The 26,536-nt window shown below is 48.4% G+C and overlaps 1 protein-coding gene across 1 annotated transcript in view; it reads left to right on the forward strand.

Annotated features, from left to right (window-relative positions):
* Nucleotides 1-26,536, forward strand: part of CARD14 (caspase recruitment domain family member 14) — a 39,208-nt gene that overhangs the window by 3,137 nt on the left and 9,535 nt on the right. Inside the window, 9 exon segments of the mRNA XM_066237542.1 lie at nucleotides 5,025-5,235; nucleotides 6,801-6,921; nucleotides 8,411-8,423; nucleotides 8,726-8,862; nucleotides 8,965-9,059; nucleotides 12,306-12,366; nucleotides 12,549-12,747; nucleotides 20,006-20,089; nucleotides 20,092-20,197. Of these exon segments, the coding sequence (XP_066093639.1) occupies nucleotides 5,025-5,235; nucleotides 6,801-6,921; nucleotides 8,411-8,423; nucleotides 8,726-8,862; nucleotides 8,965-9,059; nucleotides 12,306-12,366; nucleotides 12,549-12,747; nucleotides 20,006-20,089; nucleotides 20,092-20,197 (1,027 nt within the window).

A 26,536-nucleotide genomic window follows, 5' to 3' on the forward strand; every position in this document is an offset into this window, starting at 1 on the left:
CCCATTTTTCTTCTCCACCCCCACCCCCTCCTTCCTCTCTGTCTCTCTCTTCCCCTCCCGCAGCCAAGGCTCCATTGGAGCAAAGATGGCCTGGGCGCTGGGGATGGCTCCTTGGTCTATGCCCCAGGCGCTAGAGTGGCTCTGGTCACGGCAGAGCGATGCCCCTGAGGGGCAGAGCATCGCCCCCTGGTGGGCAGAGCGTCGCCCCTGGTGGGCGTGCCGGGTGGATCCCGGTGGGGCACATGCGGGAGTCTGTCTGACTGTCTCTCCCCATTTCCAGCTTCAGAAAATAAAAATAGAAAAAAAGAAAAAAAGAAAAAAAAAAAAGAACCACCAGGCCTGACCTGTGGTGGCGCAGTGGATAAAGCGTTGACCTGGAAATGCTGAGGTCGCCGGTTTGAAACCCTGGGCTTGCCTGGTCAAGGCACATATGGGAGTTGATGCTTCCAGCTCCTCCCTCCTTCTCTCTCTCTGTCTCTCCCTCTCCTCTCTTAAAAAAAAAAAAAAGAACCACCACACTTTATCTACCACCCTCACCCTCTCCCCTCAGAGGACAGACATCCAAAGTTGGAGCGTCAGCAGGGCCCATCTCTTTCAAAGGCCTGGGAAAGGACCTATTCCCCACCTTCTCCGAGCCTCTGGGGCTGCTGGCAGTCCTCGGTATCACTCCAGTCTGTGTGTGCTTGTTGTCACCTGGCATCCTCCCTGTGTGCATGTCTCTGGGTCCCTTCTCCTCTTTTTCTTTAATTTATTGGTTTTTAGAGAAAAAGGAAGGAAGAGAGAGAGGAACATTGGCTGGTTTCACTTATTCAGGTTGTCATTGATTGATTCTTGTAGGTGCTCTGAGTGGGGATCGAATGTACAACCTTGGTGTGTTGGGATGATGCTCTAACCAACTGAGCTACCCAGCCAGGGCCTTCTCTTCTTTTTGTAAGGACACCTATCATATAGGATTTAAGGCTCATCCTAATGACCTCATCTTAATTTAATCATATCTGCAACAACCTTATTTCTAAATAGATCACGCTCAAGTATTGGGGGATTGGGACTTCAACATATTTGGGGGGATACCACTCAACCCACAACATCCTGTCATCTTTTTTTATTTCATCAGCAGTCCCCTGGAAACCAGGTATGAACTGCCAAGGGGCAGCGAGACAGACTTGCTCAAGGACCTGCTCCCCCTCATCTCCACTTACCCAGAGCCTGTCTAGCAGGTCCTCCCTCTGGCCAGAACACTGAGGGAGGATATCTGTGGGGTCAGGCCTCTGGTGAGAGGCCCAGGGAGCCCCAAGCATGTTGATAACCATTGTACCTGACAACTCTCCTTGGCATTCTAGGCTTCAAAGCCCAGTTCCCCAGTGGTAGAGTGTCGGCCTGGCGTTCAGAAGTCCCGGGTTCAATTCCCGGCCAGGGCACAGAGGAGAAGCGCCCATCTGCTTCTCCACCCCTCCCCCTCTCCTTCCTCTCTGTCTCTCTCTTCCCCTCCCGCAGCCAAGGCTCCATTGGAGCAAAGATGGCCCCGGCGCTGGGGATGGCTCCTTGGCCTCTGCCCCAGGCGCTGGAGTGGCTCTGGTTATGACAGAGCGACGCCCTGGAGGGGCAGAGCATCGCCCCCTGGTGGGCATAGCGTCGCCCCCTGGTGGGCGTGCCAGGTGGATCCCGGTCAGGCGCACGCGGGGAGTCTGTCTGACTGTCTCTCCCCGTTTCCAGCTTCAGAAAAATACAAAAAAAATCCAAAAAACAAAGCCCAGTTCTCTTCTAGACTTCTGCTTTCTAGTTCTGAGGAAGCTTTATATTTACTGAGTAAACCACAAACGTGAAAGAGCTGTCCCCTTGTTTCCTGGATCAATGTTTGCCCTTTCTCCTCCTTGCACCAGTCCCAGGGCCTGAACTTTGAGTTTTGGAGCAAGTACAAGGTGTAAAATAGTTGTAAGATCACCTTGGCACTGGTTTGTCAGGTTCTACCTGCCCAGCTTTGTCTCACTGCCTAGAGTCCTGCAAAGGAGCCTGAAACTGCACCTGGCCAGGAGGGGGCATCAGGTCCCATTCCACCACTTTCACCGTGAGCAGTTCCTGCACAGACGGATGTGAGCATGTCTTGGTGAGTGTGTACCCTTTGGGTGGCTATCCACGGAAAAGGACCCTCTACTGGCCATTCCCCATCTTTCTTAGTGAACACAGGCTGACTTGCTCTGGTTCTGAGCACATTTAGTGTATACACCTCTTCAAGAGGCATTAGACTCTGCCAGTGCAGCTGTCATCCCAAATGAAAGGAACCAAGTCACAGGAATGTTCAGGCCCAAGAGAAACACTCCCACCCGTGCCCTACCTGAACACAAGGAATCAGTGGGATGAGAACAAGTAGAAACAATGTAATGCCCAGCCACAGGCCCGTGGATAAATCTGCTGTGTTTTATTCACATAATAAAATCCAGTGCACAGTGAAAAAAGGCTATGTGGCTGTATGTATCCATATGCTAAACCTCAGACGACTGTTAGGGTGGCGTCCCGTCCAGCATAGTACTGCTGATGTCAAGCAAGAGTTAACAGAGAAGTTACTGTTTGCATACAGAATCATGCCAGCTATGTAGTGATTGTCACCACCTTGTTTGAGCAGAGGGTGGGAGGAGAGGGACTGAGACAACCCAGAACTGAGTGCCTCTGATGATGCATTTCCTTAGAAAGGAGTCTGAGGTCCAGAATGTTAACACGGGTTGAATGTGTGTGGTAGGTGCATGGGTATCTGTGATATCACTTGTTTTTTTTTTTGTTTTGTTTTGTTTTTTGTTTTTTTGTATTTTTCTGAAGCTGGAAACAGGGAGGCAGTCAGACTCCCGCATGCGCCTGAGCGGGATCCACCCGGCATGCCCACCAGGGGGCGATGCTCTGCCCATCCGGGCGTTGCTCTGTTGCAACCAGAGCCACTCTAGCACCTGGGGCAGAGGCCAAGGAGCCATCCCCAGCACCCGGGCCATCCCCTGCTCCAATGGAGCCTCGGCTGCAGGAGAGGAAGAGAGAGACAGAGAGGAAGGAGAGGGGGAGGGGTGGAGAAGCAGATGGGCGCCTCTCCTGTGTGCCCTGGCCAGGAATCGAACCCTGGACTTCCGCACGCCAGGCCAACGCTCTACCACTGAGCCAACCAGCCAGGGCCTCACTTGCTTTTTTATATGCTTGAAATAGTCCACAGTTTAAGACCATTTTAGAAAGATTCAGATGAATGAATACAGAGTGAAGACCTCATGCCAGGGCCAGAAGTGAAGAGAGGAACATGACCGGATCAAAGCTGTGGAGGCAGTGGCTGCAGAGCTGGGCTCTGTGAGAGCCTGGAAGGAGCCCTCTGAGGTCCTCCCAATAGAGGGCTTGGATTTAGTGCAGTCAGCATACTATTCAGAAAGACCTGGCCATTTGAAAGCTGCATGTGTACCAGCCAGGTGGGGTGGCCTTTACTACTTACCTGAGGAGTTGTTTTAGTTTTTTTGTTTGTTTGTTGGGTATTTTTCTGAAGTGAGAAGAGGAGAGGCAGAGAGACACTCCTGCATGTGCCCAACCGGGAACCACCAGGCAGGCCCACTAGGGGACGATGCTCTGCCCATCTGGGGTGTTGCTCAGTTGCAACCAGAGCCATTTTTTTTATTTATTTTTTATTTTTAATTTTTCTGAAGCTGGAAACGGGGAGAGACAGTCAGACAGACTCCCGCATGCGCCCAACCGGGATCCACCCGGCATGCCCACCAGGGGGCGACGCTCTGCCCACCAGGGGGCGATGCTCTGCCCCTCTGGGGCGTCGCTCTGTTGCTACCAGAGCCACTCTAGTGCCTGGGCAGAGGCCAAGGAGCCATCCCCAGTGTCCGGGCCATCTTTGCTCCATTGGAGCCTTGGTGCGGGAGGGGAAGAGAGAGACAGAGAGAAAGGAGAGGGGTGGAGAAGCAGATGGGCGCTTCTCCTGTATGCCCTGGCTGGGAATCCAACCTGGGACTTCTGCACGCCAGACCGATGCTCTACCACTGAGCCAACCGGCCAGGGCAAGAGCCATTTTTTTTTAGTGCCTGAGGCAGAGGCCATGAAGCCAACCTCAGCGCCCAGGACAACTTTGCTCCAATGAGCCTTGGCTGTGGGGGGGGGGGAAGAGAGAGAGAGAAAGGAGAGAGGGAAGGGTGGAGAAGTAGATGGGCGCTTCTCCTGTGTGCCCTGGCTGGGAATCGAACCTGAGACATCCACAAGGCAGGCCGACACTCTACCACTGAGCCAGCCAGCCAGGGCCAGTTGTTTTAGTTTTATAGCGATCCATAATGTGCTTTTACAGCGTCATTCTCCTAACACATTTCCTAGGCACCTAAATACAAGTGCCCGGGGCTGCTGAATGTGACATGTGTCCACTATGCTAAGTATATATAAGCAGTGTGCTTTCTGGGTGAGTGCCCATCCACTTCCCACTGATCACCCCAAAGCCCTGTGATGTGGATCAGGGCACTACCTCTGTTGCTGGATCATCCAGCTCATGTTAACCCAAGGCGGTGCTGTCAGGGCTCCTCCACCATCACCCCTGAGGAAGCTTTCAGGCATCTTTTCCCTTCATGTCCTGCCCCAAGATATCACTGAAACAGGTATGCTGTGATCTGTGCACAGCTGTGCTATATCCACAGAAGAGTAAAAATTTTTTGCTCAAGACCCAGTTTTTAGCCCCATGGGACTATGTCCCCATATTGAGAATGTGTGATCTAGACCAACCTCCTAAGTCAGTCTACTGGGTTGGGGGCAGCAGCCTGCATGTTAGAGCCAAATCCAGTCTCCCGAAAGCAAAAGAAACCCTGGTCTTGCTCTGCCCCAGGTCCAGGATTAATGTTCCCCTCCCTCCAGGTCATAAGACACCAGGGCTAAGGCGGGTATCATCATCCTCTCCTAATTGTTCATTTCCTTCCCTACCTGTGACATGGGTTAAGATGGTTTGAATTGGAAGGCCTCCCCGGGCCCAGAAGCCATGGCACTGACTTCAACCCTCCGTCACTGCCCTTTCCACGCAGGGAGCCCAGTCGTGGCGGAACTGTGCCGCAAGGACTCCTCTAGACGAGGAGACACTGTGGGAGGTGACAGAGAGCCATTGCTACAAGATGGTGTGAAGCATCTGCCCCAGCTGCCTGACCCCTGACCTGCACCAGGCCAAGGTGCTGGGCCAGCTGGAGGAGGAGGAGGTGCTGTACAGCCCTAGGTTCACCAACACTGCCATGCGAGTTGGTGAGCCCTACACCTTGGTTCTGTGCACTGGCTCCCGTAGGCCATCTCTGCCCAGCCAGAAGCGAAGGGAACCCAAGTTCCAAATGTGGGAGCCCTGTTTTGGTGTCCCAGGGCTGTTGTAACAAATGGCTACATAGCAGGTGGCCTCAAACAGCAGAAATGGCCCTGGCCGGTTGGCTCAGCGGTAGAGCGTCGGCCTAGCGTGCGGAGGACCCGGGTTCGATTCCCGGCCAGGGCACACAGGAGAAGCGCCCATTTGCTTCTCCACCCCTCCGCCGCGCTTTCCTCTCTGTCTCTCTCTTCCCCTCCCGCAGCCAAGGCTCCATTGGAGCAAAGATGGCCTGGGCGCTGGGGATGGCTCTGTGGCCTCTGCCTCAGGCACTAGAGTGGCTCTGGTCGCAACATGGCGACGCCCAGGATGGGCAGAGCATCGTCCCCTGGTGGGCAGAGCATCGCCCCATGGTGGGCGTGCCGGGTGGATCCCGGTCGGGCGCATGCGGAAGTCTGTCTGACTGTCTCTCCCTGTTTCCAGCTTCAGAAAAATGCAAAAAAAAAATAAAAATAATAAAAATAAAAAAAATAAAAAAAAAACAAAAAAAAAACAGCAGAAATGGATTCTCTCACAGCCTGGGGGCTAAACATCTGACATTAAGGTACGGTATGGGCACGGCCACATTTGTTCTGATGGCTCCTGGGGAGGGTCCCTCCTCTCTTCTAGCTTCTGGTGGCCCCAGATATTCCTCAGCTGTGGCCCCTTCAGCCCTCATCCAACCTGTTTTCCAGGGCCTCCTCTTAGCCCTCTCCTCATGTCTCTCGTAGGACACTTGTCATTGAACTCAGGGCCCACCCAGGTTATGCAGAATGTCTCCCCTTGGTATTTGTAACTTAGTTACATCTACAAAGACCCTTTTTCCAAATAAGGTCCTGTTGACAGCTTTCAAGTGGACACAATTCATCCTGTCCCAGATGTCTTTGGAGCTGATACTGACAGTCTGTGTTTATTCATTCAACACAGGGAAGCTCATAGCTTCATCAGATCAGGTTGTTAGGAGGATTTAGTCAGTTTTTATTACAAGATACTTGTCTCCAAGCCTGGGCCATAGAGAGCTGGCAGTAGGTGGTCGCTGTTGACATGAAACTCTTTGTGCCTGTTTTCTGATGAACCTTAAAAGGAGGAGCAGTGAATCTAAGCTATGACTCGAAGCTGAGAGCAGTGGAGTCTGAGTGGGCTGGGCCCCAGGGTACTGCTGTTTGCTTCTTTCCTCCATGAGCTAAGTATGCACGCCTGCACATGTCCATCAACACACCTGGCAGGTATGAGCTCAGGGACCATCTTCCTTAGTCTTTTACCTCCAAGGCCTAGCACTTGGATCAAAGTAGTGGCTCAATAAATATCAGCTTCGCCCTTCTCAAGACTGTCTGCCACTATGTGAACAGAAGAAGCCCACAGGAACACCCTACCCCTGGGACCCTGACTCTTAGATGTGCAAGGATTCCCCTTTTCCATACCCCCCTCGTGTAAAAGCCCATTCCACTCCATTAGTTAACACTGTTCTGTCCCCGAGGGCACTTGCTGGATTTGCTGAGGACACAAGGAAACGATGGGGCCATTGCCTTCCTAGAGAGCCTAAAGTTCCACATCCCTGACATCTACACCCTGGTCACTGGGTTGCAGCACCTTCAGTGGTGAGAGCTCAGCCTTCAGTGGGGTTGGTGGGCACTCCTTGGAGCCTCCGGTTCCTAGTAACCGCTGGGGTCCCACCTTGCTGGAGTGCTATTCCTAACGCTCTTCCTCATTTCTTCAGGCAGAGCTTCCGTCCCTGTGCCATATCCAGCACTCTGGGGATAGGAGACCCCCTGAACTAACTGTAGTGGGGGTGGGTGAGAGAAAGATCCCATGACTTTGGGCTCTAAAAGGAAAAAAATCTGTCCCTAATTAGCCAGCACCATGGAAGAGAGCCCTTGTGGGGTGCAGGTGAAGGGAAGAGTCCTTTCCCTAGAAAAGCTCATGAGAGGGCCCCAGTGGACTCTGCAGTCTCCTGCTTTGGAGAGTGGGAAATTCCAGGGTGTAGAGGCAATATGGATGCCAATGCCCTGAGACTATGCCTGTGCTTGGGGGCAGGCAGCCCAGTCCTGGGGCCTGGCCCGGCTCTCAAGAAGACCACCAAGGATAGAGAGGCACCTGCCGGGGGGAGAAAATGGAGGCTGCAGCCCTCCGTGCATGTGCTCAGCCCCCTAAGTCAGGGTTCACTCCGACTGGATGGAGGTAAGACCATTTTTGTTAACTGAGTGACGTTAGGTTTCCCTAGAGCAGCTATTGACAGTTTGGGCATTCAGAGGAGCAGGACAGACATCACTGAAAAGTGAATAAGAAAGCATTTCTGCTCATCTGGCCTCACGGTCCATATTTGTGTTATTTAGAGATCTGTTATACAGATTTACACTCTTTGTTTTTCTTTTTTTTTTTCTTTTTTTTTAAATTTTTTTTATTTATTCATTTTTTTTAGAGAGGAGAGAGAGAGGGAGAGAGAGAAACAGAGAGAGAGAAGGGGGAGGAGCCAGAAGCATCAACTCCCATATGTGCCCTGACCAGGCAAGCCCAGGGTTTCGAACCGGCGACCTCAGCATTTCCAGGTCGACGCCTTATCCACTGTGCCACCACAGGTCAGGCCACTTTTTTTTTTTTTTTGCGACACCTTAGTTGTTCATTGATTGTTTTCTTATATGTGCCTTGACCGTGGGCCTTCAGCAGACCGAGTAACCCTCTAGCTCGAGCCAGCAAACTTGGGTCCAAGCTGGTGAGCTCTGCACAAACCAGATGAGCCCGTGCTCAAGCTAGTGACCTTGGGGTCTCGAACCTGGGTCCTCCACATCCCAGTCCAACGCTCTATCCACTGCGCCACCGCCTGGTCAGGCTGTTTTTCTTTAGAATGACATTAAAATGCGTTAATATTGAACAGGGTTGGGCTGATGAGGGGCAGTTGGGTCTGAATAGTGGGCCTGTACGGGGAGCCACGAGTGGGTAATCTCGACTCCTGTGGTTTATCTACCAAAGTCTCGAGTGCAGTTCAGCTGGAAAGCCTTTAAGGAGCCAGTCAGGCTAGGAGGGGGTTCTGTTGAGAGTCTGGGTGCAGGGTGAGGTGTGATGCCCCGGCGTCCTGCCCCTTCCCTGCAGGGCATCTTGCACAGTACACCTGTCAGCACATGACCCTCACCAGCCAGTCACCTGATCTCTCAGGGTCTCAATTGCTTTATATATAAAGTGGGACAGTCCTGTCCGCTTCATGAATTTAAGGTGACACAAAGTAGCTCACAGAGTGCTGGTACATAGTAGGTGCTCAGCTAATGCACCCTGGCTGTGTACCCCTTCCTCTTTTCTCTGCCCTGATGTGAGGAGCCATGGCTTCGTCCCTTTCCACAGCAGGCCAGGGTTATGCGGGGTCCTGTGTGAGCTCCATGTTGACACTGCTTCCTCATCCTCCCATCTCAGATCTGGTCAGCCCTGAGCCCCTCATCCAGCTGCGAGCTGGTCGACAGCTTTCACTCTAGTAGCCTGGTGCCTCCCAGCCAGCTGTCCCTGTGTATGTGGGCCACAGAGGACTTCTGGGAAGACCCCTGGTCTTCTGGGTAGAGAGGGGTGGGCATCAGGGTGGAATGATTCAGGTGCGGGTGGCTCTGGGTCTGAGACTGGAAGAGGCAGTACAGTCTGAGCTGGCTTCCTCTTTGCAGCAGCTTCCCAGAAACCTTGCAGGTGGAGCAGGGAGCCTCCCCAGGAGCTAAGGCAGGTGACGAAGACCTGGATTATGAGATTGTAGACAGAGCAGGTGAGTGCCAACCTCTGAAGCTGCCCACCGCCCCGGGGCTAGGCCATAGAGCCAGGAAGGGTAGTGATGACAGAGGTCCTCAGGGAGGCAGGTGAGATGACCAATCTCTCCAGGGAAGAGAGGCATGAACTTGACCACTACCCTGACCGGGACCTCTGGCAGTTTAAGCTGGTGCCCAGCCGCTGTTTCCTGGGTGTCATTTCCATTGTCACTTGGAAGCTAAGAGACCTGATCCATCCCCAGGTCCAGCTCAGCATAGGTATCTGCGCAGCTGCGCTCTCTGCCCTTCCCTGCTTTGCGCCATAGACACTTGGACCTCCCAGTGACAGCAGATAGCAAGCAATAGGCTGCAGTGCTCCTGCTCCTGGCCGAGGCACCTGTGGGAGCACTTCTCCTCCTCCATGTTGGCACCTAGGACCTTCCCAATTTTCCTGTGGCTTATTTCTCATATTTGTATCTTAACTAGTTCTCTCTCCTCAAGCCGTGGGCCCCTCACAGTCAGCCTCCTTTCCTGTCCCACATTGCACATCTGCCCCAGTCTTCGGCCTCAAGCACAGTGGGTGCGTAGCACCCTGTCTGGGATTCACCCTTGGGCAACCAGGTGGCAGACGTACCCTGGCGCATGTATCCCATGCTGGTCTGCCCTGATGTACCTGTATGGCCCAGCAGTGGGTCACATGACCAGAAACCTTACCCCCCTCCAAGACCTTTGGAGGTTTTATTTGCAACAGTATCCGTTGGGAGGATCCCCCAGGGCCACCCAGCCTGGGTATGAGAGCATGAAGAGAGGGGTGGTCATTGTGACATCCTAGGTGCAGGCCACCAGCCATGAAAACTGAGTACATCCAGTACATGGCTGGAGGAAAAAAGATAAACAACTGTTAGAAATGTAGCGATATTTTTCACTGAACTCTATGTACCCAGCAGCTAGGAAGCCCCTACCCTAGAGACTTAGCTAAGAACAAGGTCAGCTAATCGCACCTCTTCCGCCCTTGTAAACACTGCTTGCTTGCTCAGCCTAGATAGCCACCCTATAAAAAGGAGCCATTTTAGAAGCTCAGGGCTGCAGTGCTCCCTTGTGTGGGTTGCCTGCAGTCCCTGCGCAGGTTTGCAATAAAACTTATAAAATTCACTTTGGGTTTGCTGTGGTCTGTCTTCTGGGATGTAACAGTCATTTCTCTTTTCATCTCTGGTGATTCTACCTGATGTCCTGTTTTCATACAGTTTTAGTGGAATGGACCTCAGCTACATCAGGAGTATCTAATTCACCTGGCTTAAATGTAATCATGAATAGATTTTTGTCTGTGAGCCGGGCACAGGCTGTCCATGGCAGGTGACAGGCAGCTGTCCATCCTCTCCTGGCCCTCTGGTCCTCATGTGTGGTCAGTCCACCAGGTGAGAGGAGCAGCCTCGGACTGCCCTCAGGGAAGCTGCCGCCTGGGCAGGGGGCCCATCTGCTTCATAGGCTGCACTTTAGAATGCAGAGCTTAGAGACCCCCTGGGGGCATCAAATCTTTGGACTGCCAACTCAGAGGCCTGCACATACAGCTAGGTGTCATGTCCAGCTGCTGGCATGGCCTGGGGTAAGCAGGAAGCAGCCAATGGCCAGCAGCAATTGCTGCCATGCAGAAATGCAGGTCAGTACAGAAATGTGGGCCCACCAGATTTGATTGTTCAACTGAAGCCAGAAGTCCAGGTTCTGCCGGGGTCCAGCCCCAGGGGGGGAATCCAGGGGTCCCATAGGAGGAGACGGCGTCGGCGAAATCGAGTGAGAGAGCCGAATTCTTTTCTTTCTCTTTATTCTCTAGTTAGCATTTACTGCCAGGCATCTCTCTCAATGGCTGGTCTAACATTACTTTTTATGCATACACACTGAGTTAGTCACATGGTATTTTGTTTCACTATGGTTACATGTTTCCAGATAACAGTTAATTCATATCTATAAGCTACAAGTCAGGTGGTAAGTTATTCAAAGTACAGTTACACAATAGTAATAATAATATTGGTACAAACTTCTAAAAGATTAGTACTAATTAATAACTCTATTTTACTCTTGTTGTGAGTCAAGGGCACAGAAAGAGATAGCAGACGAAATCATCAAGGACTAGCAGAGGACCACCGCTTGCTCAGGCAAATAGCCTTGAGTTCATGTAGTGTCCTAATTCTTTTTTCACAAGACTACAAAAGGCTTGCTATTAAGAAACTGACATAGTATAAAGAGTAATTTTTACTTAGAGATACATAGAGTGCACCTGCAAGATAGCTAGTAGCAACATAATATCAGAAGGCATTAGTTGCTATTGCTGCTATGAATCCCACCACATACCTCTCCTATTCTTGGAAAATATAAAAATCTCATGAGAATGTTTTACTGAGAAAAGCCCAGCAACTGCCTTCAGTGACAAAACAAGTCTTTTAACAAAACATTCTTTACTAGCCAGCTGCACTCCTATCCAAGGCCACGCAACAGGCCACTCCACTACACTTTACCTAAGATTCTAATGTCTAGTTAAACTTTATTTATTTACTATATTCATATACTAGCTAAGTTCTAACTATATTCTTTCTAACATGATTAATAAGAAGAAATTCTCCTACAAACTTAACCCTTTATGAGGGATATCATGGCCAGCCTCTTATGTTTATGAGCCCAGTTCAAGGGGCTTACAGGCTTTTCTGTGGAACTTACACCTTCTGTCTCACTTCCAAAGAAATTACTACAAATCTACAGGGAAAGCACGGTACTATTATCCCTGTGCCATAAATAATAGCACACACCCAGAAAAGGGGGGAATATAAGGCCAGATTAATTCAAAAGATTAAAGGGGGAAGTGTCGTTGTGCCTTTCCTTGCGGTGACTTTGTCAACCCGCAGCTGTTGGTCTTACTGCGGTGACTCTATCTTCTTTTGCTGTGACTTTGTCAACCAGCAGTTGTGGATCTTCTCCTGCTGTGACCTAGTTAGCCAGCATTAGTGGATCGGCTCCCGACAAGGTTCTAGATTCTGTATCTTATAAAATGTTAGCAACATTCAGGTATCATAAAGGACACATATAGGTTAAACCCTGGCAAGTACAGCTCCCCACCAGCGCCTCCTGTTTGGGGGATGGTGAATCAAAGAAAGAGAGGAGAATGACAAGGGTTAGCCTCTGCAGAAGGGGCTGAAGGGAACTGAAGTAGTGTGGACGGGCAAAGTTCTGTCAGGAGTAGGTGACCCCAAGGGCCATCAGTGTCTCAGCCTCTGCAGACCTTCTGGAGTCTGAGAGCAGCCCGCAGCCGCCTCCCAGGAGCCTCTGCATATCAGCCAGGTGAGTGAAGGGTGGGGCTGGGGCCAGCAGGTGGCAGAGTGAGGGCTGTTGGCAGGTGACAACCTTTTTGAGTATGAGGTCATGGTGGGAATGGGGGCCATAGAGAGTTCCAGAATGCTGGGGCTGAAGAGGGCCAGTGGGAGATGCCTTGGCTGCACCTCCTGCTCTGGGCTGCCTGTGAGCTCCATCACTCCCTTCTTGCGGCAGAGACCAGCCTGAAAGATCCTGAATCAAGTCACGGTGCTGGTCTTCCAGGGGAATGCAATGCTGGAACAGATAAGTGTCATCGGTGGGAACTACACTAGCAACTTGATTCACCAGATCACCCCTGGCTCGGCAGTAGCCGAGATGGCCTTGCACCGGGGCACCCAGATCATGATAGTGAGATGTGGATTGGAGGCTTCTTGTTGTCTTGTTTTTGAAAGGTGGGGATCTCACTATCAGTGCAAGTGTGTGCGCACGCATGGCTGTATGTGAAACATGTAACATAAAACTCACCATTTTAGTTGTTAGGGCAACTTTTAAAACTTTTTATTGTAAAATATTTATTAAACTTCACAGAACATAAATGTACAATGTAACTAATTATTAAGTGAATACAGTGGCAGGTAGGTGACTTTGATGTAGCCAAAAAGCAGTATTATTGAACTTCAAACTTTTTATTTTATTATTGATTGATTTTAGACAGAGATAGGGAGAGAGAGAGAGAAGCATTTATTGGTCATTCACTTAGCTGTGTGTTCATTGGTTGCTTCCCACATGTGCCCTGACTGTGGATCAAACCCACAACCTTGGTGTATCCAGACGATGCTCTACCAGGGGTCCCCAAACTTTTTACACAGGGGGCCAGTTCACTGTCCCTCAGACCGTTGGAGGGCTGCCACATACAGTGCTCCTCTCACTGATCACCAATGAAAGAGTTGCCCCTTCCGGAAGTACAGCGGGGCCAGATAAATGCGGCCTGCAGGCCATAGTTTGGGGACGCCTGCTCTAAGCCTCTGAGCTAACTGGCCAGGGCAAACTTCAAAGCTTTTTAACAATAGCAAGAAATCTACAAAACAGGCACCACCCATTCTTGAGGCTCACCATTCCTCCAGGAGGAAAAAGGAGGGAGTGTGTGCAGGTGTGAAGATAAGAGCTGAGAAGGGGTGGGAGGGAGGCTGGGCCCCTGCCTCTGGAGCCCCACAAACCCCACAGGTTTCTCCCTCTGAAAGGCTGTCCATGTGCTACACCACATTTCCTGTGTATCAAATGATCTCAACTCAAGCTCCTGATAGTGTCATCTTGTATTTTCCACTCCATACAACATGAAAGTCCTTCATTCCATTTCTAACACTCCTCTTTTTTTTTTTTTTTTGTATTTTTCTGAAGTAGGAAACAGGGAGGCAGTCAGACAGACTCTCGCATGCGCCCGACCAGGATCCACCCAGCATGCCCACCAGGGGGCGATGCTCTGCCCATCTGGGGGGTCACTCTGTTGCAAACAGAACCATTCTAGCGCCTGAGGCAGAGGCTACGAAGCCGTCCCCAGCATCTGGGCCAACTTTGCTCCAGTGGAGCCTCGGCTGCGGGAGGGGAAGAGAGAGACAGAGAGGAAGGAGAGAAGGAGGGGTGGAGAAGCAGATGGGCGCTTCTCCTGTGTGCCCTGCCGGTAATCGAACCTGGGACTCCTGTATGCCAGGCCGACGCTCTACCACTGAGCCAACTGGCCAGGGTCTCTAACACTCCTCTTGAAATCTCAGTTGTCAGCTTACATTGTGGCGACTGCTAGCAGAACCTTTTATGATGTTTGGGGGACAGTCCTGAGACCCGAATGGGGTCAATTCAGTTCTAGTAGTGTTACAGATACATCTTAGTTTTCATCTCATTATAAAAGTACATACTCTCCTCAACTAAAAGCAACACAGAGAATGAATGGAGTAGACCAGGGGTAGTCAACCTTTTTATACCTACCCGCCCACTTTTGTATCTCTGTTAGTAGTAAAATTTTCTAACCACCCACCGGTTCCACAGTAATGGTGATTTATAAAGTAGGGAAGTAACTTTACTTTATAAAATTTATAAAGCAGAGTTACAGCAAGTTAAAGCATATAGTAATAATTACTTACCAAGTACTTTATGTTGGATTTTCACTAAGTTTGGCAGAATAAATCTTTATAAAACAACTTACTAGAGTTAAATCTTTTTATTTATACTTTGGTTGCTCCGCTACTGCCCACCATGAAAGCTGGAACGCCCACTAGTGGGCGGTAGGGACCAGGTTGACTAACACTGGAGTAGACAGTAAGAACCAGGGAGCTGGGGGTGGGGGGTTGCCATGACATTAGTGAGTGGAGGCCAGGGATGCCACTAAACATTCTACAGGGCCCAGGACTGCCCTACAACACAGAGTGACCTGGCTCCAAATGTCAATAGTCCCAAAGTTGAGAACCCCTGATTTAGAACACTCTAGAATGCTCTAGTGTTGTGGACCATAAATGGCAAAAAGCCATTGTAGACTCAAGGCTTAGCAAAAGGCTAAGTTCTCCCCCCTTCACCTCCATGTTGGCTATGATGCTGAGTATTTGCACCCACTTCACTTGCTTCCTTAAGTTGCTGGAAGCAATTTACATGCCCTTCCTCTTACTCTTTGTTTGTTCAGATCTTGGTTGATTTCTCTTATGCATGGTGGGGGGATTCCTGTTTTTGCCTTGAGAGAGTTCCTGTTTTAGCCTCTGACGTGTAACTTTGTATCAAGGACTTTCTTCATTTGCATATGGTTATATAATAAAGCAAACTGTGGCTATAGGCCACTTGGATATTGCCATCAGCATTTGAAGAGTCCTCCTGGTCCCATTTTTTCTTGATGAGTCTGTTTCCTTAATTCCATACCGTTATTAGGAGCTGCACTGGTCCGTGGCAAGTGGCGCCTGAACAGACGACTTGAGTATGAGTACGAGGAAACTAAAACTGAAGGAAGATGACAGAACTCCCCAAAGTGAAGTGCGCACAGTGAGTAAAGAAAGTTTTGGAGGAAAGTGTAGTCGGGAATAAAGATTATGGGACAGATAGGGTAAAAAATAAGGGACCTTTTTGTAGAAATGTTTCTGTATGAAGACAAATCATTGTCTGAAGAGTATCAGGGTGAGCTGGAAACAGAGGGATGTGAATACGAGGATAACTTGGAGTCTGAGAATGACAGGGGGGATAAAAAATCCGCGGCTATGGCTGCCTTAGCCGCGGGGCCTCCGTTGCCCTCAGCTCCTTCCTACATTCAACCCTCTGCTCCTCCACTCCCTTATCAAGCTGATTCCAGAGTCTATAGCTCAAAATCTGGGGAATCCCCTCTCCAACAATCTATAGACCAGGCTCGAAATATAGGGGAAACAATAAATGATGGCTTTACCCATTTTCCTGTCGTAGAAAGACAGGATGATACAGGGAGACTAATGCGAGAACATGAACCTGTACCTTTTAGAGCTCTGAAAGAGCTTAAACTCGCTTGTGTTCAGTATGGGCCTACTGCCCCTTTTTCACTTGGTTTATCAGATACTATTAGTGCAAAGGCTCTTCCCCCAAATGACTGGAAGGCGATTGCTTGTGCTTATCTCTCCAAGGGTGATTATTTGCTGTGGAAGTTGGACTTGCTTGAGAATGGATAGGAGACTCAGGACTCAGGTATTAGGAAAATGACAGCTTTTCCTGTCATGGTCTGATTTTCTTTAATGTTTTAACTACAATCTTCTGAACTATCATTTTGTTTCTTTCTTATTCTTTGCCTGGAAATTGAGGTAGGGGACCTGTGTTGGATCTGACTATGGAAAATATCCCAGCAGCTGCCGAGAGCAAATTTTCTCAGGGAGATTTTGTTTAGTCACATCCTTCAGTCCCTCTGTCAGAAAATGCCCTTATTAGTGTCAGGCAGGCATCTTTCTAATCTGGTTGTGCTCTGAAATCCTGGGTTTCTCTCTGGTTTGTCTGGTTCGTCTAATTCTTGTTTCTGTTTAGTCTTTGTTTAATGTTGTCTAATATGTGTCTGTTTTTAAGGCCTGAATTAAGGTTTTTTGCATGCAAAAATTGGAAATGCTGGCTCTAATATTTAGGAAAAAATAAAATGATTTTAGAACTTGTAAGGAGCACTCATTTAAATTTAAATAAAATAAGCCTTGGCCGGTCGGCCTGGCGTGCAGGAGTCCCGGATTTGATTCCCGGCCAGGGCACACAGGAGAGGCGCCCATCTGCTTCTCCACCCCTCCCCCTCTCCTTCCTCTCTGTCTCTCTCTTCCCCTCCCGCAGCCGAGGCTCCATTGGAGCAAAGATGGCCCGGGCGCTGGGGATGGCTCTGTGGCCTCTGCCTCAGGCACTAGAATGACTCTGGATGCAACAGAGCGACGCCCCAGATGGGCAGAACATCGCCCCCCTGGTGGGCATGCCGGGTGGATCCCGGTCAGGCGCATGCGGGAGTCTGTCTGACTGCCTCCCTGTTTCCAGCTTCGGAAAAATGGAAAAAAAATAAATTAAATAAATAAAAAAATTTAAATAAAATAGAATGTAGATCCTTAAGACTTACTGATTTGGTTAGTGCATTGTGAGGTGTGTTCAGAGTTCAGAGTCAAATAACAATTTAAGTATTAGGATTAATCAAATTTATATGTTATATTTGTGTTTTTTTGTGCGTAAATGCCTTGTTTGTGTGTAAAGTTATTCTCAGTTAGGCAAAACAAAGGAATTGAGCAAAATTAAGCAGGGCTCTAATAAGTCATTTCAAGAATTTGTCTCACGGCTAATTCAGGCAGTTAGAAGAATAGTATAAAGATGCTAATTCTGCTTCTCAGGCCACATCCTGCAAAAGGGGCCCCAAGGAAATTGGTGATTTGGCTCCTCTGATTTTGCCAATTAGGTTTAAAAAAAAATAGGTCAGGAACTCCCTGAAATGGAACTAACAATACAAGGGCATAAATTTAAAAGACTTTTAGATACTGGGGCTGATGTATCTGTTATTGCTAAGCTACATTGGCCTCCTTCCTGGCCCACTCATGCAGCAGCCACAGAATTACAAGGTATAGGGCAGAGTAAATCACTCAACAAAGCTCTAGTTTTTATAATGGGAAGATAAAGAAGGTCATTCTGGATTTTTTCAGCTTTATGTGCTCCCTGGATTGCCAGTTAATTTGTGGGGTAGAGGTGTTTTGAAAAATATGGGAGCGTTGCTTGTCAGTCCTAATGGTTTAGTCAGTACTTAGATGCTTGATCAGGGATTTTTGCCCACTAAGGGACTAGGAAAAGAACAGCGGGGAATTCTCACCCCCATAGAAGTGGCACCCAATACCAGAAGGAGTGGATTAGGATATCAAAATTTAGCATAGAGGCCTTGGTAGCTCCTGCTACCCCAATAATGCATTGTGCAGACCCAATTACTTGGAAATCAGATAATCCTGTATGGGTAGACCAATGGCCCCTTTCTCAGGAGAAACTTAGGGCAGCTGCTCAATTGGTACAAGAGCAGTTACAGCTTGGGCACATTGAACCATCTAATAGCCCATGGAATACGCCTATATTTGTAATTTAAAAGAAATCAGGAAACTGGAGGCTATTACAAGATTAGAGAACAATAAATAAGACTATGGAAATTATGGGTCCTCTCCTGTTAGGACTTCCTTCTTCTACTGCCATACCATGGAATTATCACCTTGTAATTATTGATTTGAAGGATTGCTTTTTTACTATTCCTTTAAATCCACATGCTTGCAAGAGTTTTGCAGTGTTCCTTCACTTAATTTCCAGGCTCCAATGGAGCGATACCAGTGGAGAGTTTTGCCTCAGGGTATGGCTAACAGTCCTACCTTGTGAAGGCAGCACCCTAAGGCATATATAATTCATTATATGGTTAATATTCTTATTGCTCACCCAGATAAAGACACTGTGCTGACTATTTTGCAACAACTAGAATATTCTCTGAAAGAATCAGGACTTTATATAGCTCCTGAAAAAGTACAGCAATCTGTACCCTTTTCTTATTTAGGACAAATTATTGAGGGACAACAAGTTTGTCCACAGAAAATAGAAATCAGGACAGATCATTTGCAAACTTTAAATAATTTCCAGAAACTGTTAGGAGACATTAATTGGCTTAAACCTTCCTTGAAATTAACTACCGGGGAACAGAAGCCACTTTTTGATAGTCTTAGAGGCTCTGCTGAACCAGCTTCTCCTCGGCTACTTACAGATGCAGGACAGCAAGCTTTAAAACTTGTAGAAAAAGCCTTGCAACAAGCACAACTAAAACGCATAAATCCTGAAGAATCAATTGCCTTACTAATTTGTCCCTCTAGTTACACTCCAACGGGACTATTGAGGCAAGCTTCAGGTCCTACTAAGTGGATTCATTTAGCTGTTACTCCTAAGAAACTTTTATCGCCATATTTTGATCTTGTCACTTCCTTGATTTTCAAGGGGTGTAGGTGACTCTTACAGTTTATAGGTTTTAGGCCTCAAATTATTTTTTCTTTTTTCAAATGATCAACAACAATGGCTCTGGGAAACTTCCACTAAATGGCAAATTGCTTTTGCAAATTTTACAGGCCAAATTGATTCTCACTACCCAGCTGATAAAATAGTTATATTTGTATTTTGTAAAACAATTGTTAATGAGCCCATTCCTGAAGCACCTACAGTCTTTTTTTGTTTTGTTTTGCTTTGTTTGTTTTTTTGTTTTGTTTTGTTTTTTGCATTTTTCTGAAGCTGGAAACAGGGAGAGACAGTCAGACAGACTCCCGCATGTGCCCGACCGGGATCCACCCGGCACGCCCACCAGGGGGCGACGCTCTGCCCACCAGGGGGCAATGCTCTGCCCATCCTGGGCGTCTCCATGTTGCGACCAGAGCCACTCTAGCGTCTGAGGCAGAGGCCACAGAGCCAACCCCAGCGCCCGGGCCATTTTTGCTCCAATGGAGCCTTGGCTGCGGGAGGGGAAGAGAGAGACAGAGAGGAAGGCGCGGCGGAGGGGTGGAGAAGCAAATGGGCGCTTCTCCTATGTGCCCTGGCCGGAAATCGAACCCGGGTCCTCTGCACGCTAGGCCGACGCTCTACCGCTGAGCCAACCGGCCAGGGCAGCACCTACAGTCTTTACTGATGGGTCTAGCTCAGGAATAGCAGGCTTAATAATCAATGGATAACTTTATACTGAAACAGTCACCTTAAAATCAGCTCAAAGACTAGAATTACATGCCATTATCATGGCTTTTCAGCATTTGCCACGTTCCTCCTTTAATCTGTATACAGATAGCAAATATTTACTTATGGTTGTTTCCACTATAGAGACTGCTATCTTAGGGACAACTGCTGATGAAGTATTTCAGCAGTTTCTCCTTCTTCAAAGACTTGTATGTAAACATAGAACTCCATGTTTTATAGTACCTATTCGAGTTCACTCCATGCTCCCTGGAGCTTTTAGCAGAAGGGAATGCCCTTGTTGATCAAGCTACCCAAAAGAAAATTATTGGAGCAACCATGACAGATCAACCAATTCAGTCTCACACTGTTCATCAGCAGAACGCTGCAGCCTTGTGTAAACAGTTTCAGCTTTCTTGGAAGGCAGCATGGCAGATTGTTAAATCCTGTCCAAGGTGCCCTATATTACAATCTGTCCCTTCATTTGGAGTTAACCCTCAAGGACTCCTACTGGGACAACTTTGGCAACATGTTCCAGGGCCGCAGCTGCTAGCACACCCACCGCATCGGCCCACCGCATACAGCACCAAGGACACTGAGCACGGCACCATCCCCAACTACTCACGGAGAGCAGCTGTGGTGCACCTCCCAGAGAGGGGACACCACCAGGCCCGCTTAGCATGTAGGAAGAGTGGTCTTCTGGAGGCTTGCAGGACCAGGGTGGGCGTGATGAGATGCCCCAGAGAGTGGAACCCCCAATGTGCCACTCCTAAGTTCACTGCTTGGACAGGTTTTGTTTGTGCCAAGGGATGAACCTTGGTTTTAGAGCATTCTAGAGCATTCGGGACCAGAGTTTCTCAGCCTCAGCAATGCTGACACTTGGGGCTGGCTCCCTCTATTGTGAGCCTGTCCTGGCTACCACTGGGTATTGAGCAGCATTCCTCGCTTCCCCTATGTCTCCAGACATTGCCAGTGTCCCTAGGAGGTAAGGTGACTGTGACATTCGAATAAAAGCTATAAAATATATTAATAGGCTTTAGAAATAACTTCAAAGGAACTAGTCCAGTAAACAGGTGAGCCCAGACTCCCAGGATGGCTAGGAGCTGAAGAGTCCTTGAGATAGAGAAGTCGTTAGACTCTCCCCAGGATGGTTAGGAGCTAGGAGTCCTTGAGATAAGGAAGGTCACAAGAACCCTAAGGACAGTAAATGTAACCACATCCTAGGGGATAGATAGGGATATTTCCAGCTGGGGCTTTCAACTGTAGGACTGGTTACTAAGGCACGTGACTAGAAATTTAATTTGGGGGAGCCGAATTGCTAAATGCCAAATTTGCTTCTGTATGAAACTGCCTGCTTGCTATGCTATAAGAACCCCTAGACTGTAGGCGCTCGGTGTGGCTCTGGTGACTACCACTTGATTCACCCCTGCGCAGGTTTGTTTTGTTTTGCTTGTTTTCTTTTTCTCTTGGCCATAAAACTATTGTCTGAAAAACTCTCCAAACGTTCCAGTGTTTTGTTACTCCGGGCGAGTGCAACCATTTTATGGGGGCTCGCCGGGATTTTTGGCTGGGACATGGGCGGAACAGCTGCGAGTCTGGTGAGTATTGTTGTGGAATTCCCTTGTTTCTGTAATCTGTCTGGCTCCAGAGCATTTGCAGTCTGTGGTGGCAGACAGGACGCTGTCAGAGACCCGCCCAGACGCTCGGGCCAAAGGGCAGGACGCTGCCGGCCGAGGTTTCTGTTTCTGTCTGAAATCGAATCGAGTCGTTTCAAAGTAGTGAGCTCACTCGGCGCTGGCGCCGCGCTGCTGTCTGGTTGTTTGTTTAGCCTGAATGACTGTGTAGGAAATTTTGTGTATTGCCCTCCTGGGATTTGCTGCACTGTTGTGTTTGGTGTTAATTTGTTTGCCAGTACAGTGTGATCAACGCTCATCCATCTGGATCACCCTGCTTATAGGGTAGGGAATCCTGTGTGTTGTCTTTGTAGGACTAGAAGCATACCTGGCTGAGAAGAACAAGTACCGCGAGGTGGGACAGCAAGAATCTACTCTTAAATCCCCTCTTGATTGCATTTTAAGTAACTTCTCTGATTTTCAGAAGAGAGCTCAGGGTTATGAGGGACCTCCACCCGATCGAGAAACTCTCCGGACCTTAAGCCAAGTGGAGTGGCCATCTCTTAAGGTTGGATGGCCATCTGAAGGAACCTTTGATCTGCCCATAGTTTTTGCAGTAAGAGCCATTATATATCAGGTGCCTCACCCAGACCAATATGTGTATATAGATGTTTGGATAGATATAGCTATAGACAAACCTGGGTACATTAAGAGGTGCATAAAAGCAAATCAAAAGGTTAAGAGAGCTATTTGTGTGAGCGCAGCGGACATTAAGCCTTGCCCTCCCTCCGCTCCACTTGCACCTAAAAGAGAGCCTCCCAAATCGTATCCGGTCCTTTCTGATGTTACTGAGGATATAGTAGACCCTGTAAATTATCCTCCTCCTCATCAGAAGCCCAGGGAGCCAGATTCAACTGTGCCCGAGAATGTCCAGAGTCCTCCCCACACCCGGGGGGGGGGGGGCCCCTTATGCTCAACCTTCCTTTGATGGAGGTGCCCCAATGTTACCTCTTAGGGAGGTGCTGCCCCCACTAGATGAAGGACCACATGCACCGTCCCGAATGATTTATATTCCTTTTTCTACTAGTGACCTTTATAATTGGAAACATCAGACCCCGTCGTTTTCAGAGAAACCTCAGGGGTTAATTTCTTTGCTTGAGACTGTTTTCAGGACCCATCAACCAACTTGGGATGATTGTCAGCAGCTTTTGCACACCCTGTTCACAACGGAAGAAAGAATCCGCATCAGCCAAGAAGCTGAAAAAGTATTTAGGGAAGAGGGGGACACTGAAAGGGAACTAGAGAGGACGCTCCCCAGGAGCCCCCCCAGTTGGGATCCAAACAATGTCAGGGATAGGGAATCGCTTACCCAATATCGCCAGGCTCTATTAAGGGGAATAAGGGCAGCTGCTAAGAAACTAACCAACTTTAGTAAGGTAGGTGAGGTAACTCAGGGGAAGGATGAGTCCCCTGCTGCATATTTAGAGCGGCTAATGGAGGCCTACCGGGTTTATACGCCTATTGATCCTGAGGCAGAGGAAAATCGCAGGCTAATAAACATAACCTTCGTCACTCAGGCAGCCCCAGACATTAGAAAGAAGCTCCAGAAAATAGAAGGATTTGAGGGAAAGAATAGGAGTGAATTATTAGAAATAGCACAGAGAGTCTATGTCAATCGTGATGACCCTGAGTTAGGGAGAGCAGCTGTAAAACTACTCTTGGCACAGCAATCAAAAGGACCAAAAGGGAAACAGCAGCCCTTTAAGGGAAAGAAGGGAACTTTCCCGCAGAAGCAACTAGATAAAGACCAGTGTGCTTATTGCAAAGAGAAAGGTCATTGGAAGAAGGATTGCCCTAAGCTACAGGCCGTAAATCAGGAACAAAGCTCACAAGTTTTGCTCCAATTAGATTGACGGGGCCAAGGCTCCATTTCTGTTGGCCCCCAGGAGCCTATGGTCACACTGTCAATTGAAGGGAAACCAACTACCTTCCTAGTTGACACGGGGGCCACTTATTCTGTCCTAAAGAGACCACTTGGGACATTACAAAAGGAATCCACAAAGGTAATAGGGGTCACTGGCAAAGCTGTCTCATATCCTCGAGCCACTGCTCGGATTACAGACCTGGCGCGAGGGACTATTATTCATTCCTGATTATTCCAGACTGCCCTTACCCGCTGTTGGGACGAGATTTGTTGCAAAAATTTCAAGCAACAATAACCTTCAACCAGGAGGAGAATACAGAAGGCAAGGTATTAGTGACTGTGCCAATATCAGAAGAATACCTGATTGCCTCCCTCCCGGAAGGTAAGAGCGGGTTTACGGGCATCCCCGAGGAAGTAAAGCAGCAGGTTCCTGGAGTTTGGGGCGAGAGAATAATCCTCCGGCATTGGCAATACATCAGCCGCCTGTAGTAGTGCTGTTGCGGAGCGATGCCAGCCAGTACGCATCAGACAGTATCCTCGTACCTGCTTCTGGGCTAAACAGGTTATAGCACAGCACTTGAGGCGCTTATTAGAAGCCGGGATTCTCCGGAATGCACAATCTGCCTGGAACACTCCTCTACTGCCAGTACAAAACCTGAACTCAGGACTATCGCCAGTGCAGGACCTGCGTGAAGTGAATGCTCGGGTAGAGACCATACATCCTACTGTGCCAAACCCCTATACCCTATTAAGTTCATTGCCACCAACTGCATGTTTTCTATTCAGTATTAGATTTGAAAGATACCTTCTTTTGCATTCCATTAGCAAAGCAAAGTCAGGAAATGTTTGCCTTTGAGTGGAATGATCCTGAGAATGGACTTTCAGGCCAATACACTTGGACCAGGCTCCCTCAGGGTTTTAAGAATTCACCAACCATATTTAATGAGGCTTTGTGCAAAGACTTACAGGAGTTTCGAGCCGGCCACTCTTCAATTGTGCTGCTGCAGTATGTGGACGATCTCCTTATCGCAGCCCCAAACCAGGAGAGTTGCCAGAAGCTACATTGAACTACTCCAAGAACTGCAACGGATGGGCTATCGAGTATCTGCTAAGAAGGCCCAAATTGTCACCCAAACCGTGAGTTACTTGGGGTATGACTTGAGGGAGGACAACGTAGTTGTCTAGCCAAAGAATTCAGACTATATTACAGATTCCTGAGCCTGTAAGTAAGAGGCAAGTACGAGAATTTTTAGGTGCTGTGGGATATTGCAGACTTTGGATACTGGATTTGCAGAGCTGGCCAAACCTTTGCATGAGTTAACACGGGGAAAAGAGGAACAATTTGTATGGACAGAGGAGGCACGAGAGTCTTTTCAAAAACTTAAGGAGGCCCTAGTTGCAGCCCCGGCATTAACCCTGCCAGACTTGTCTAAGTCTTTTCAACTATTTGTGACTGAGAAAAGGGCATTGCTCTAGGGGTCCTCTGTCAAGAACTGGGACCTTGGAAGAGACCAATAGCCTATCTGTCCAGAAGACTAGATCCCGTGTCATCAGGTGGCCAATTGTTTGAGAGCACTTGCTGCTACCTCCATCCTTGTTAAGGAGGCCAGTAAACTGACTTTGGGTCAAGACATTCAGGTCATTGGAGAGCACTATTTAGAACAAGTGCTGCGGGCTCCACCGGATAGGTGGATCTCGAATGCCTGACTAACACAGTATCAGGCACAGTTGCTGAACCCCCCCGCAATACAATTTTTGAAAACAACGGCCTTGAATCCTGCTACATTGCTCCCGTTGCCAGACCCATCGGTGATCCATGACTGTAGACAAATATTAGATACCATTACAGGAGCCAGACCAGATCTACGGGATCAGGCCTATGAGAAGGCAGATTTAACTCTGTTTACAGATGGAAGTAGCTATGTTCGGGATGGGCAAAGGTATGCTGGAACTGCGGTGACCACTCAAGACACTGTGTTATGGAAAAAGGCACATCTGCACAACGGGCTGAGCTTATCGGACTCACACAGGCCCTTAGAATTGCTGAAGGGAAAAGTGCCAACATCTATACAGACAGTAGATATGCCTTTGCCACTGCCCATGTACATGGCGCCATCTACCGGGAGCGTGGGTTGTTGACTACTGCAGGAAAAGAAATTAAAAATAAGAATGATATTTTAGCTCTATTAAAAGCCATTTGGTTGCCTAAAAAGGTGGCAATAATACATTGCAAAGGACATCAAAAGGGGGATTCCCCTATAGTAAAAGGAAACCACTTTGCTGATCGAGCGGCACGGAATGCAGCAGAAGAGGAGGAACACACTAACCAACTACTGCTCATCCCACCCCCTACTTTACAAATAGAACCGAGGTATGAGCCAAAAGAAGAAGAAAGGTAAGCAACTAGGGGGTAAGAAAAGTAAACAGGGATGGAGTAGAATTACCAGACAGCAGAATATACCTACCGACAAGGAGTGTTAAGACAAATAATTCAAGAAATACATTAGCAGCTCCCTACTTAGACACAAAAACTAGAACATCTTAGTAGAAAAATATTATGAGGGAACAGAAATCAGAGATGTCATACACTCGTTTTTCTAGGTGTCAGGGCCTGCGCCAAAGTAAATGCTGTCAATAAGAAATTACCTCCTCTCATCAGGCACCGAGAAAAGCTCCTGGAGAACTATGGAAGTGGACTTACCGAAATGACTCCAGGGAAATTAGGCTACAAATATTTACTTGTTCTAATAGACACCTTTACTGGATGGACTGAGGCTTTTCCTACAAAAGGAGAAACTGCTTCAACAGTTTGTAAAATACTTTTAAGAGAAATCATTCCACGATATGGCATTCCCATTGCTGTAGGGTCAGATAATGGACCTGCTTTTGTGTCCAAGATATCACAGGAATTGGCAAAAAGATTAGGGATCAATTGGAAATTACATTGCATTTATTGGCCTCAAAGTTCAGGGCAAGTCAAGAGGATGAATAGGACCCTTAAAGAGACTATAATTAAGTTAAGAGAGGAGACTAGCGAAAATTGGGTAGAGCTACTCCCTTTTGCATTATATAGGGTTCGAAATACACCTTATACAGGAAAATGGACTCCTTATGAGCTAATGTATGGGCAACCAACTCCTTTGGTTCCACAAATAACAAGGGAAGAAATTGAGGGTTCTAATCAAAGTTTTCTAAAGTCCTTACAGGCATGATACGTGCAGAAGTACGGGCGCTTAGAGACCAGCAGAAGGACCAACTCAAAGGACTTCCACTGCCAACTCCACCGGAGCCAGGACAATGGGTATGGATTCTTAACCACCGTCGCGGGAACCTTGACGCTCGGTGGCAAGGACCATTCCAGGTACTGTTCAGCACGCCCACGGCTGTGAGGATAGCTGAAAAACCTTACTGGATTCATCTATCACATGTAAAGTTAGCTCAAGAACCGAGCTTGAAGGAAGCCAAATGGAGAGTCAAAGCGGAT

Source organism: Saccopteryx bilineata, chromosome 6 (assembly GCF_036850765.1).
Source record: "Saccopteryx bilineata isolate mSacBil1 chromosome 6, mSacBil1_pri_phased_curated, whole genome shotgun sequence".
Lineage (NCBI taxonomy): Eukaryota > Metazoa > Chordata > Mammalia > Chiroptera > Emballonuridae > Saccopteryx > Saccopteryx bilineata.